Consider the following 14,584-nt stretch of genomic DNA (forward strand, 5'->3'; position numbering starts at 1 on the left):
GAGGTTATACATGATTGAATATATACCTGTTTATTTTACATGTCTGTAACTTTAAAGAGAAGATACACACGAATGTTCAACTATCAGAGTTATAGCTATGTTGTATCTTCAATAATAAAAAAAAAAATGATTACCTTTATATTGGAATATTGCCTTTTTATTAGATTTGCTACAATTTTGCTAGAAAAAAGGACAACTGTTAAAGAGATGTTAAGGTTAAACAATAGTACACAAAAATAAGAGGTAGTTTATAGAATTATCAAATGATAGAAACACAATAGAAACTTCAAAATCAGCCAGTCTGGTTTCTTTCGTTTAAAAAAAACAACCACCTGATGGTATGATTGAACAAACCCTGTGACATTAGGAAGGACAGGTACAAACTTGTTAGCTGTTATAAGCTCCTTGATAGAACATCACAAATTACATTACATATAATTACTAGTACATGACAATCAGAGAGAGTACAAAATGGACTGCTACAGTAAAACATTTAAATAAAGGTAGTGGTCAGACATGGTTGCTTTCCAAAAGTAACATTTACTGTTACTGATATAAAAGGATTCTTCTTTCATCAAATGCTAGATATTTACCAAATCTTAAATTTGAGTATTCAGAATTACTTCCTGTTATCGAGAATTGTATATGAGATGAATGCCTAAACTTCAAAAATATGGACACATACAAAAGTTTAAGTTAAAAATTCAGAATTTGATGAATCATGCATACTTGTATGTTAAAAATGAAGCATATTGAAGAGTTCGGATTCATATCTTTAAAGGTATTCATACATTCACACAGAAACAACAAAAAAGGGTATGAATATAGTTGCTAATTTCAGTAATTGTAAAATATAAACATGTAGCACAAAGATGAAAGTCTGCAGAAATTAAACTATAATGAGAAGGAGGCATCTCAATAAAGCAGGATGTCATAAAAAATGATGGGATGCCAGCATCCCAATATAGCAGGATGCCAGCATCCCAAAATAACAGGATGCCAGCATCTCGTCATAACAGGATGCCAACATCCCGATATAAAAGGATGCCAGCATCCCAATATAGCAGGATGCCAGCATCCCAAAATTACGGGATGCTGGCATCCCAATATAGCAGGATGCCAGCATCCCAATATTACGGGATGCTGGCATCCAAATACAGCAGGATGTCAGCATCCCAATATAGCAGGATGCCAGCATCCAAAAATTACGGGATGCTGGCATCCCAAATATAGCAGGATGCCAGCATCCCAATATTACGGGGTGCTGGCATCCCAATATAGCAGGATGCTAGCATCCCAATATTACGGATGCTGGCATCCCAATACAGCAGGATGCCAGCATCCCAATATAGCAGGATGCCAGCATCCAAATATGACGGGATGCCAACATTCCAATATACAGGAAATCCAGCATCCAAAACAAAATACAAAATATTAAAAAAAAATAAAAGGCAAAACTAGCATTCCAGTAAAAGTAAGATGCTGAGGTATATAATTATTTTGACAACAGCATCTACATTTAATTTTAATGCTGGTAGCATATAAAATCAAACAAACAGCATATGTACTATAAAAAGATGCTACCTTATACAAAAAATGAAAGCAGTTAATAAATTGAAAAATACTTGAACAAATAATTTAAAATTAGCATCTTTTCATTGAAATATGCCATTTCCTAGTTTTTACACAGAATATATGAAAAAAACGGTACATGAGAATTTAAAATTTTAGTTGAGAACCCGTTAGTTTAAGAACTTGAATACATCGTGTTTGTGGTTACCTTCATTGTCTACATCACTAACAATGCCAAAACATATACAAAAGGAGGTTAAACTAGTATAAATAAGGCAACAGTAGTATATCGAAATTCATAAATCGATTGAGATAAAAATCAAATCCAGGTGCCACACGTGGAACAGGATCTGCATACCCTTCCGAAACATCCAAGATTACCGCTAGTTTTTGGTGGGGTTCGTGTTGCTTATTCTTTAGTTTTCTATGTTATGTGATGTGCTCTAATGTTTGTCTGTTTGTCTTTTCAGTTTTAGCCAGGCGTTGTTAGTTTATTCGATTTATGAGTTTGACTGTCCCTTTGGTATCTTTCGTCCTTCTTTTTTTTTCATTTTTTTTCGTAAGAAAACCCTGTACCATAAAAAGGGATGTGACAAATTTATTTACATTTTTTTTTCGTTGGTTGAAAAAGTCTAATGTTTGATTTAATCAGTTTTAATGACTTCACTTTTTTGCATTGACCTTGGAGTTCGGTATTTTCTTTTTTGGATATACGTTGTTCTAGTAAAGGTCTTTTTTAGAATTAGACCGAATATGCTTTGGAATATAATTTTGGTAAGTATTCTAAAAAGTTTTATGTGCATTTTTTGCGGTTGATTATATTTTTGATTTCCTTTTTCACCAACTGTTTATTGCTGTATTTCTGTTAACTATATTTTAATTCCTGGATTTTGATGATGTCAGTGTTTCTGAAAAATAAATTAATAATGTTTCAGTTCATGCATTTCAACTGTCACAATTATATATGAAGTTACTTTTTGCGTATATTTCAGTCGATTTGATCAGACTTCCCTGAATTCATTTAACCAAGGGCATATGACTGATTTGTGAGAGGGATGTAGTGTACTTGTCTATCAAGAATACATTATGGCCTTTTAAACATCTTTTGATTCAAGCGTCACTGATGAGTCTTTTTTAGACTAAACGCGCGTCTGACGTATATATAAAATTTTAATCCTGGTATCTATGATGAGTTTATTCAGATATATGTGATAGCTGACGTCATTGAGTCGTTTTTGATTGGTCATGTAACTGTCGACGTCGACGTGCAGCTTATGATTGCCCTAATATATTGTTTTTGAAACATATTTGTGCGTACATAGCAGTAAACGATTACCTGTCGACGCATCTGATCTAGCCTTCTTTATGATTTCATGCTCATGTTATTGTTTGTTACCTTGATTCCTTTCGTAATCAATTCAATAGATTTAAACACTAGTAGCTTGCATTTAGCATTATAATTTTTAAAACCGAAAAATGACGATAACTTGTTTTAGAAACTTCCTAATTACACTGTTTTGATGAGAGAAGTATTCATTATGTTTAGTTGACCATTAGATAAGATATCTACTCTTATTTAAGTTCGTACAAATGGAAAATACGTAGACATTATCATTTATAAATGCATTTTATTAGAAAATGTCATGCTGCAACAGTACTAGAATGGTGGCAAATTCACCATATTTGTTTTAACCAGTATTTAAACCGTGAATTCTGATATTTGCAAAAGTGAGCTTTATCTAGCCTAAGTCCAGGTTTAATTCACCAACTCGTTTTAGAAAATGCTTGTACAAAGTCAGGAGTATAACAGTAAAATAAACAAAAATATGCCGAATTTCAAGGAATATTCAAATACGAAAGCCCTTGATCAAAATGATGAAATGAAAACCTCAAACACATCAAACGAATAGAATACAACTGTCATGTTTTGACTTGGTACAAACATTTCCGTATGTAGAAAAGAATAGATAAAACCTGGTTTTGTCATTTCTTTAGTATATAACTACAATTATTGATAAACCTTGTTATGCGATATTTTTGTTATACCTATGAACAGCCAAATACCTTTTTTTTCGAATGTGATCCGGACACTGGAAACCGATTTGTTGATAAACTTATTTTGAAACGCAAATGAATAATAAAACAGAGATGTTTCATGTTTGATAGCATAACTCTTGAAGGTTTAAAAAGGAAAACTTAGTGAAGATAAATCTATACATTTTACCAGTAAGTTAACAGAGAAATATTAGAGCATGGAGCAGTAAAGTGGCTTTGTCAGTTTACCCTCTGTTTTAAATAAAACGTAAAATCACAAAAATACTGAACTCCGAGGAAAATTAAATTGGAAAGTCCCTAATCACATGGCAAAATCAAATCACAAAACACATAAAAACGAATGGACAACAACTGTCATATTCCTGACTTGGTACAGGCATTTTCAAATGTAGAAAATGGTGGATTGAACCTGGTTTTATAGCGCTTAACATCTCACTTTGTACGACAGTCTCATCAAATTCCGTTTTATTTACAACGATGCGTGAACTAAACAGACATAAACTTATCATATTAGAAGATACCAGGATTGAAAATTTATAATTGAACCAGACGCTCGTTTTGTCTACAAAAGACTCATCAGTGACGCTCGAATTAAAAAACATTGAAATAGCAAAAAAAAAGTATGAAGTTATAGAGCATTGAGGACCCAAAATTCCTAAAAGTTTTGCCAAATACAGCTAAGTTGAATTAAATTAAGCTTCATTTGGTTCGGTATTTATTTATAATATTTTTTGACGGAGGAGATGTAAAAAGTATACCCTTGTTCCCTCTTATTCCCATGGTTACATTTATGATTGCAATTTCAGAATAAACCGATATCTATAATTTTGATGTTTGGTTAAATGTAATTTTCTTTGAACTAGTATTTCTTCCTAAGAAACAATCCTCCTTTTAAGACTGATATCAGAATTGGAAATACATCAAAGAGAACTGTTTATCTAGGTTTCTAAATTATCTAAAACAAAAGAGAAACTCTTGAAAAGATCCTATTAACCTTTTCTATCAAGCTTAAGGAGGGTTCGTGTTGCTTATTCTTTATTGTTCTCGCCTGAGTCATGTGTACTATTGTTTGTCATTTTTAGAATTGGCGGTGTCAGTTTATTTCCGATTTATGAGTTTGACTTACCCTCTGGTATCTTTCGGCCCACTTTTATACACATTATTTTTCTCGTATAAAGATCCAGCATTAGTGATAACGTAAAAACTGTCAGTTCATAATAGTTTAACATTTATACAATTAAGTTCGAATTCTTTCTGGCAAAATCAAAAGGTCAAACACATCAAACGAATGGTTAACAACTGTCATATTTCTGACTTGGTACAGGCATTTTCAAATGTAGAAAAAGTTGGATTGAACCTGGTTTTATAGCTAAACCTCTTACATGTATGACAGTGACATCAAATTCCCAAGCGTGACTCTCTCATTTCTCTTTGAACTTTAAATGTCCCTTTGGTATTGACTGTCTCTTATGTATTATACATACCCCGACATTCTATCCCATTGTTCCCTTCATATCCAGAGAGACATTGACAATTACCAGAGTCATAATACCATTTTCCAGAAAATCTACATAACAAGGTCGGCAGCCTCTCCCTTTGCGAGTTAGCCACACAAACTTCTTCTCGTTTTTCTAATGCCTGGGGGCTACTTCCAACTAGAGTTTCTAAGAAAAACGCATAGTCCATAGTAATGTTTGGACATACTGTGTAGTAAACTTTTAGAGACATTAGTGAAACACAAGTACCAGTGTCTTGAAATGCTAAATATACACCTCTTAATTCTTTAGGTAATGGTATGTCTCGTTTTGCAATATTTAGTTTGTTTTCTTCGTTCTGATACACCTCGTACGAATGATCTGCAGTAATTGTATCAATAACGTCGTATGTTGTAGCATCCCATGATCGTATGACGTCATCAGCAATGTCTGATTCAGCTTCATAAATATACAGATTAAAAGACTCCTTACTTGCTGTCATCAGGGTTGGGTTCTGATATCTGGAACATTTTTTTATAGAATACTCGACTTCTATTCTAATACTATTGGCATCGTTCGTATCTATAAATGGTGTTCTAAGTCAGTTGTCGATAGAACTACTTCCCATAGAACAGGAATCATACACTCTCAATTGTGTTCCGTCGTGATGGCGTCCGTAAAATTTACGAAGGGATAATTTCAACTTCAACATTTGGAACGCTTGAGTTAATAGCTTCCTTGTGAGCCACAACCCTCTATCATGAAAATCATGATAGGAAATGCAAGCACGGGAATATCGTATAAATTGGGAGATATATACACCGTATGCAGGCGCTGCTGGAATGTTGCTACTTAGAAATGGAAAGTTCACAATTGGAAAACTGAAATCATCTCTTTTGTTGTAAAGTTTTCTTTTCAATCGACCCTCATTGTCAATTTCTAGATGTAAGTCAAGATATGAGGACGACTTAACTGTATCTGTTGTAGACTTTATAATCGATGTAAACATAAACATAGATATTAATAGAATAAGCAACTCGTGCAATTTGATTTTAATCGGTTGGTTAAATTTTGTTTTATAAATTTAAAAAAAATTATGTTTATGGTCGTTTTTACCTTAATAAGAAATATTTTTGTGGATTGAATTAGTCAATCAAATTATTTACCTTAGTTTCACTTTAAATGTTGACACTCTTTTCCTTTAAATAACCGTATACGGACAATACATGCGTTATTCTATCTTTTTCTACGGGGTTAAATTGGAGATTAATGAGGTCGAATTATTCACTTGCAACTGTCTGTTTACAAATTGGGAAAAAGCTTAAAAAATCATTTGTATGTGGTTGTTCATTCGATTGATGAGTTCAAGCTTAAAATTATCTGTATGTTGTTTTCCATAAGTTCGATGTGTGGACAAGAGGACATGTTTATCAAAACACCGCCTTCCATATGATAGAGGTAAAAAAAAATTGAAATTAGAGCAATCAAAGTAGACAACAGAGAGATACATTTTTTAAAACATCCCTACGGATTTCGAACCTGCCGGACTGAATGAGAGAAATGGAAACTGTGTGACGTCATTGCCAATAATCCTTGTTCATGGAGCAAACAAACACAAACTTTTCATGAAAAGAAAAAAAGAATTTGTAGACAAATACAATACATGAATAAAGAACTGACAACAGCAGTCTATAAAAATATAATGCTATATAACAGGATATGAAATGTAAGAAAAAAGAAATTGGAAGCTTAACACCTATTTTATTGAAACATAAATTGGGGTCTTAAGGCAAATATATATTTTGCCTAGAGCTAAACCTATTTCTAACAAATGAAAGGTGTGTCAATAACAGATACATCATTTTACAAGAAAACATGACTAAAGAGATACATGTATATAAGAAACCAATATGCGAGACCTTTAACATCGTAGACAAGAACATACAGATACCGACATCGTTATCGATCAAAATCATCAAAGCGTTGATGCAATTATAATAAAATATACAGATTTGTCATCGTCAGCAAAACTAGATTTGAAAGTTGTTACACTATGCTTAATATGTAGTTATAAAGCCGATAACAGATCTTGTAAATTTGTCATTGTCTACCTCAGATTTTCCTGACTCACTGACATTGCCAAGGTGGCACCGATTCATAAAAAAAACCTCAGTGATTTTGCTTATCTATTACCGTATATAATGCATGCGTGTAAATGTCAATTCGGTTAAGAGCTCATGTTTACTATGTTAATTTGTCAAAATTATTTGGCTAAAAAAAAAAAAAAATAGACACATTCTAGTACATAAAAACATAAAATAGTAAACTAAAGACTTAGCAACACGAACCCAAATAAATAAACTCATAATAGATACCAGGATTGCAATTTCATATCTGCGCTATGCATCGCTGTAATAAATATTCGAATCAGTTTCTAAATTTATATTAACCAATCCATACTATTGTTTCCTTGTCTGTGTTCTGTGTTCTGTGTACAAAAACAGTTGGAAATGCCCAATATCAAGAGGAAAATTTAAACATTATCCGGCCATGCACAGGACCGACACGAAGGCTAATATAATGCAGTGCTAAATATCCTGCATGAACGGAACTTATTTAGGCAAATTGAGTAAATTATAGAACAATTATTTAAAAGGTCATACTTCGGTTAAACTTAATTGAGAAATAGTTTTGTGAAAATGTTAAATATTATCAGTTTAATCAGGCTTATTAGTGTAACAATTTATCAATCTGAATTTTAATAAGGCTATTTGTTGTTCGTTTTAGAAGCTTATCAGCTGCGTATTTCTGTTTATCTGATTTGAGCGCCTCTGATGTGTTTTATTTATACAAAACGTGCATCTGGCGAGCGCCATTTCTGTATGTTTAATTTATACAAAACGTGCATCTGGCGAGCGCCATTAATGTGTTTGATTTATACAAAACGTGCATCTTTAGAGCGCCATTAATGTGTTTGATTGATACAAAACGTGCATCTTTAGAGCGCCATTAATGTGTTTGATTAAACAAAACGTGCATTGGCGAGCCCTAATTGTATGTTTGATATAAACAAAACGTGCACCTGGAGAGGCAATTGGTGTGTTTGATATTCACCACTGATGTTTTTGTATTAGCGCCTCTGAATTGTTAGATTTATACAAAATAGCATCTGGCGATCAAACTGTTAACCTTCATTTTGATAATATTTCTGTACGTTTCGGCAACACAGTTTATTGACAGGTTGTAGGTATCCCCATGGGCACTAATTGTGCCCCTTTAATAGCAGACTTGTTTTTGTACTGTTACGAATCACAGTTTATGGCTAAACTCAATAAAGACCCGTTAAAATTTCATTTAATTGATAAATTCAACAACACTTATTGTTATCTTGATGATATTTTTCGTTAAATAATCAAGAATTTTCTCAATATACTGCGGAAATTTACCCCAAGGAACTTTCTTTAGATAAATCAAATTTATTCGGTAATAACTGTCCTTTCCTGGATTTAGATATTTCGGGTTTAAACGGGAAACTCCACTCTAAAATATACGACAAAAGGGACGATTTGTCGTTCCCTATTGTCAATTTTCCATTTTGAGATGGCGATGTTCCTTTGGTACCATCTTACGGTGTTTATATTTCACAGCTCGTTCGCTATGCCCGTGTCTGTTGTGACGTTTTTGATTTTAACGAGCGCATTCTATGTACTTAGTATTACTGGTAAATTATCAAACCAGGGAAATTGATACCATAAATTACTTAAAACCTTTACTAAATTTTTCCATAGATATAAGGATTTGATTTTGAAGTTTGGTTGTACATGTACCTGTAGAAAACTTATTTCAAACGGGATAGCACATCCTCATTTTAAAGGAAATGTTGTTAACCATGCTCGGAAATTTAGAAATGATCCTTGTAAACTTATCGCTCCTTTATATAAACTTATTCTAAAAGGTAATCAATTCAACACTGCAATAAGATCATTGAATATTGTTTTTATTGGTATAGATATTGATTTTGTTATCATTAAATTAAAAATAAACTAAATATTACTAGTATGTTATTTTCATATACACATTCATGGATCTACAATCTGTCGATACCTTAACTTGGCATTGCACAAGGTCATGTTTTTCTTTGACTGTTTATGACGTCTTTACACTAAATCCATTGGATGTTGGATGTGTACTGATTGATATTTTAGGCTTAGATGCATAATTTTTCTATTAGTTGTTAGTGGCTGTGAGATAAATGCGAGCACTTTCAGATCTGTTTCTAGTGTCTTTTTGTTGTCGGGATGTACAAATACCCGGCCACGTCCAATTGTATTTTTGTCCATCTGATGAGTTAAGCCTTTTTCAACTGATGTTTATAGTTAGTTCTTATGTTGTACTGTTATGCCATTGTCCCAGGTTAGGGAGTGGGTTAGGATCCCGTTGACATGTTTAACCCCGCCACATTTTTTTATGTATGTGACTGTCCCAAGTCAGGAGCCTGTAAATCAGTGGTTGTCGTTTGTTTATGTGTTACATATTTGTTTTTACTTCTTTTTTTTTTTACATAACTAAGGCCGTTAATTTTCTCGTTTGAATTGTTTTACATTGTCATATCGGGGCCTTTTATAGCTGACTATGCGGTATGGGCATTGCGCATTGTTGAACCGTACGGTGACCTATAGTTGTTAATGTCTGTGTCATTTTGGTCTCTTGTGGACAGTTGTCTCATTGGCATTCATATCCCATCTTCTTTTTTATATTAGTAGTATGTCTTTCATTAGTTGTTTTTAGCAAATAATACAAATCGTTATGTGAGAAATAAATTCCGTGGTAACGTTATGCTTCGTGCCTGACTTAGAATAAATCTGATACAGATAATAACTATGAATCGAAAATGAAGCAACATAAGAACTATACAATAACTGTGTCCTGCATTACACTTATAACAATGATGATTAAATGCATTTCGAAATTAATATAAGCTTAAATATTCTTATAAAATGAGAAGGTCAAAGATATCAAGAGGTCAATGAAATTTCATGAATGGACGAACAAGGTATACTATTTCAAGGGAGATTTAACACAACACATAATGTACATATAAAGCGACATAAACCATACCGTCATTTAAACCATTGTGGTGACGTCAGCCTATTCATTTACCGTGGATTCTTATTCTAGAATCAACGCTTCCTAAATCCGTCGCTGAAATGGACTCACCAGATTATATTCTATTGTTTCCTTTGTGTTTCTAATATCATTAAGTTTGAATTGACTAATTTCCTGATTTCTGTTCACTAATGCAATTATTTTTAAAAACTTACCTTTAATTTTTGTAGTTTCTATATGCCCTCACTGGGAATCGAACCCGTCCATAAGTTTTGTAACTTGTTACTGACATTAACATATCGACGAAACCTCTGGGCTACCAATCGGTTACGATTTAAAAGTCTATTTTATATATATAAATGAATATATGCTATACATCGGTACAACGGACACACATGACTTGTACCTTAAAATATACATAATAGGTAATCGTATAGTATGAGTTGATAGCCACGAGGTTTCGTAGTTAAGATAAATGATTTAAAGCTAAGGACTTGTCTGTTTAGCTTCGAATCCTTGAATTCTTTTTGTTGTTCCAAATTAGTCTAGATTTCCAGTTTTTGTTCTTGTTTTGAATGTTATATACGGAATATTTGAATGGATATTTTGTGTAAACAAGCGATTTTGGTCGTTTATTATCGGTTAATGGTTAGCTATCCCATATGTTTCAAAGAAAACAAAAATGGATTGCATAATAATGGTCCATTTTTCTTTTATAAATTAATATTATATGATTTCATCTGTTTTACTACATAATTTTACAAATTTTAATTCGCAAATTCCTATGCTAGAAAATCGTGATATGTCTTGAAATTCCGGAAACATACTTATTATATGCACTATATATAATGTTTTTGTCGGGTTGTTGTCCCTTTGACACATTCTCCATTTCCATTAAGATCAATTCAAATAGAAATAAGTTCGAATATGTCTTATTTTGTAAAAACAGATAACATTCGAATGCCTGATGATATGAAGATCTTTAAGGGCAGACGTGTTGTGTTATAATATATTTGTATTTTTTTTTAAATATTTAATTGTGATATCTAATTTATTGTAATGGATCGTTTGACACAATATCATGGTTAATTAAACTCACTTACAATACCTTCTAATTAAGAATAGACTTTAATTTTCAAAAGACATTATCACAATAGTTTAAGTGATAGATACAATGGATAAGCGTTGATTCATGAAAAACAAACCATTCGCCCTGCGGGCTCATGGTTTCTTTTTCAAGAATCAACGCTTATCCATTGTATCTATATCACATAACGGTCACATCAAGAGATAATTGGAAGGTTATCTAATTTGGTAATATCCGACATGCTGACTCAATAAAATACGTTGAGTAGTTAAAAAAAGATATCCATGTATTCAAAATCATTCATAACGATTCGGTGCAATAATGAATTCAAAACGGGAGAAACGTATAATGAAAAAATAAATAAATTTGAAATAGAAAAGATACCGAACTCCAAGGAAAATTCAAATGGGAAAGTCCCTTATCAAATATCAATGTTTTACTATTTGTAATCTTTTCCTAAAAATGCATCTCCTTAATAAACCAGATATCCCAAATGAAAAAAATATTATTACAATTTAGTTGTTTCTTCTCAATTGGGAAACAACGATAAACAAAATTTTCTAACCCGTATAAAACATGTTATACATATATTATCATCATATAAACCGTGATAACTTATAGTTCGTTCTTATATTGTGTTGTAAAACGGCTGTCCCATGTTAGGGGAGGTTTTAACACATATAAACATGTTTAACCACGTCACTTTCTTTATGTGTCTCTCCCAAGACAGGACCCAGTAGTGCAGGAGTTGTCTTTGGTGCATGTCTGTCATTTTTTCGTAATTTGTTATGTTTTTAAATTAGGCAGTAATTAGTTATCAAAGGTACCAGGATTATAATTTGGTACGCCATACGCGGGTATCGTCTTCATAAGACTACAGTAAGTTTTCCCAATTGAATTGTGTTATATTTTCTTGTCGGAGCCTTTTATATCCGACTAAATTTATTTTTTTGTTGCTGACGGCTGTACGATTGCCAATGAATTTGAACTTTGGTGGAAAGTCTGATTGACTTTCATGCTCTCCTTATCTTAAAATAATCAAAGAGTGTGAAGAAAGAATGAAAGAAAAGGGGAAAATGACATAGATTAACAGACAGAAAGCATTATGACAGATCACAAAAACTGTGCGAACTTCACTTAAAAAAGTTGGGGATGAAGTGTTGAACTTGATTGTTCTGAAATTACTGATAACTCCTAACTTAAATCTACAGTTAAATAAAGATAACGATTACACATTATTCATATAAATAACCCACTATAACTTGGATGCTGCTCCACTGTTCTCATTTGTATTGTCGGGCTTCTATTTAAGATTTTTTACTGGTCCCTTTGTATGTATATATATATATATATATATGTTCTTCTTCTGTCCTCCAAGTCCCAGCAGGGAAAGAGACGAAGACATCTCTATTTTTCAGTATGATATGCTCTTACATCTAGCCAACACTTCAGCAGTCAACATTATGTTATAACCTTAATCACTAAAAGAACAAACAAATATGTATAAATAAAAGTTACCTACGATTTTGTCTAATGTTATTTCAGAGTATATGTATAGACGTAATGATTAATATTGAAACAAGAATACTATGTTGATATTGTGTTGCAAGATGTGAGATTTTCGCAAGAAGTTCAAAAATGTCTTTTATCTGACAAAATTGGATAAATGTTTAAAAACATCTCAGATCTGAACAGCCTTTATAACCATAATTTTCGATTGCAGTTTAAATAGGCATATACTGTTCTGTTTATCTTTATAGAAATTTGCATCGAATAAATGTATCACGTCTTGTACTTTTGTTTACACAAAATACATTGCAAATGGTACAAACGAAAATAAACCTCATGTATGTATAAAACTTATAAGTAAATGTATTTATTTCTGTAAAAAGAATATCTCTTAAAAATCGATACTTTCTACTATAATGTTTTGTCCTTAGGAATATTTATCATTCCGTTAACTCTTTTACATGAATATAGAGCTTATTTACATCTGAAGTATATAGTTTAATGACTTTTAATAAACTGTGAATGCTTAAAAATACATATGCATTCATATTTCAGTGATTGCATATTTGTCGATGTCAGAATATTTGAAAATCTATAACCTTATACAAACGTTGCTCTGATCTTATAAATAATCAGAGATTTGCATTAGTTAGATACATTTCTTAATTGAACATCATTTCCAAAATCTTGTAACAACACATTTCAATCAAAACAATATAAGTAATTAATACATATAATTAATGCAAATATTCTGACCTTTAGCAAATACTGAAAAGACTTTTTTTGTCGAAATGTGCATCTGGTACAACCTCATTTATATATTTAATGTTACGGGATTAGAGAACATACACATTATAAATATTACATGTCAATTACATTCATGATGGATAAACCTCTTAAGATTTTAGATATAAAGGTGTATCCGAAAAGATCGTTTTAGCGACAAGACATACGCATGTACTTCCCGTAAGTTTCTGACCAATCTATCACGCATACATTTAAGTGATGATATTTGATATCAAGTTTTTTCTTTTCAAAATTTGTTACATCACCTTTACAAACTTTGTTTACGTTAAATACTTTCATAATGCATATATCTATACACTTTCATCTCCGGCTATTTTTTCAATCAGATTTATCCCTTTAAAAATGCACAAAAGTCCTAACGTTTAAGCCATTCTTAACCAACGTATAAGAATTACAATTATAATTATCTGATTGTATCATTGTAAAATAACAATGATATGTGTTCATATATACAGTGCGCATGTACTAACCATAATATACTTATATAGTATACCTGTCAAACTATTATGTTAAGCTTGAATTTAAACTCTTGCCCCAAAGGATCATTATCTGAGAGACATTTTTGTTCAAAAGGTAAAATTCACGTTATTTCCGTTCTTTTAATGTGTTTGGGCTTTTAATTTTGACATTTGATTATAGACTTTCCGTTTAGAATTTTCCTTGGAGTTCGGTATTTTTGTAATTTAACTTTTACTAAGTTCGCCTCTGATATTTGTTACATTTCACTTTGTTCAAATCATATATCATTCAGAGAGAAAAAAAATCATTTATTTTTACCGATTAAAGTAAACAAATAAAAAAAAATAGAAAAAAAAATATTGTTCAGATGATTTAAAACACCATCACGAATTAGTTGATATACACAATGTGTCAGTGTCTTAACTAACTAACGAAATTTTTACCACGTCTTAGATTGTGGTTTACCATCTCCGACATCTTATTTTATAAGAACCGAACGTGACCTAATCACGAA

At 31.9% G+C, this 14,584-nt stretch overlaps 1 protein-coding gene across 1 annotated transcript; it reads right to left on the reverse strand.

Annotated features, from left to right (window-relative positions):
- Positions 1–5,094: 5,094 nt before the first annotated feature.
- Positions 5,095–5,604, reverse strand: LOC139510393 (ephrin type-B receptor 1-B-like). Its single transcript, XM_071296975.1, has one exon. It carries the CDS (start codon positions 5,602–5,604, stop codon positions 5,095–5,097), a length of 510 nt encoding a protein of 169 aa, XP_071153076.1.
- Between the last annotated feature and the right edge of the window lie 8,980 nt (positions 5,605–14,584).

The sequence above is a fragment of the Mytilus edulis genome, chromosome 2, assembly GCF_963676685.1.
Source record: "Mytilus edulis chromosome 2, xbMytEdul2.2, whole genome shotgun sequence".
NCBI lineage: Eukaryota > Metazoa > Mollusca > Bivalvia > Mytilida > Mytilidae > Mytilus > Mytilus edulis.

Excerpts from the sequence above, each read along its gene's own strand:
- LOC139510393 (XM_071296975.1), bottom strand. The coding sequence starts at position 5,604 with ATGACAGCAAGTAAGGAGTCTTTTAATCTGTATATTTATGAAGCTGAA.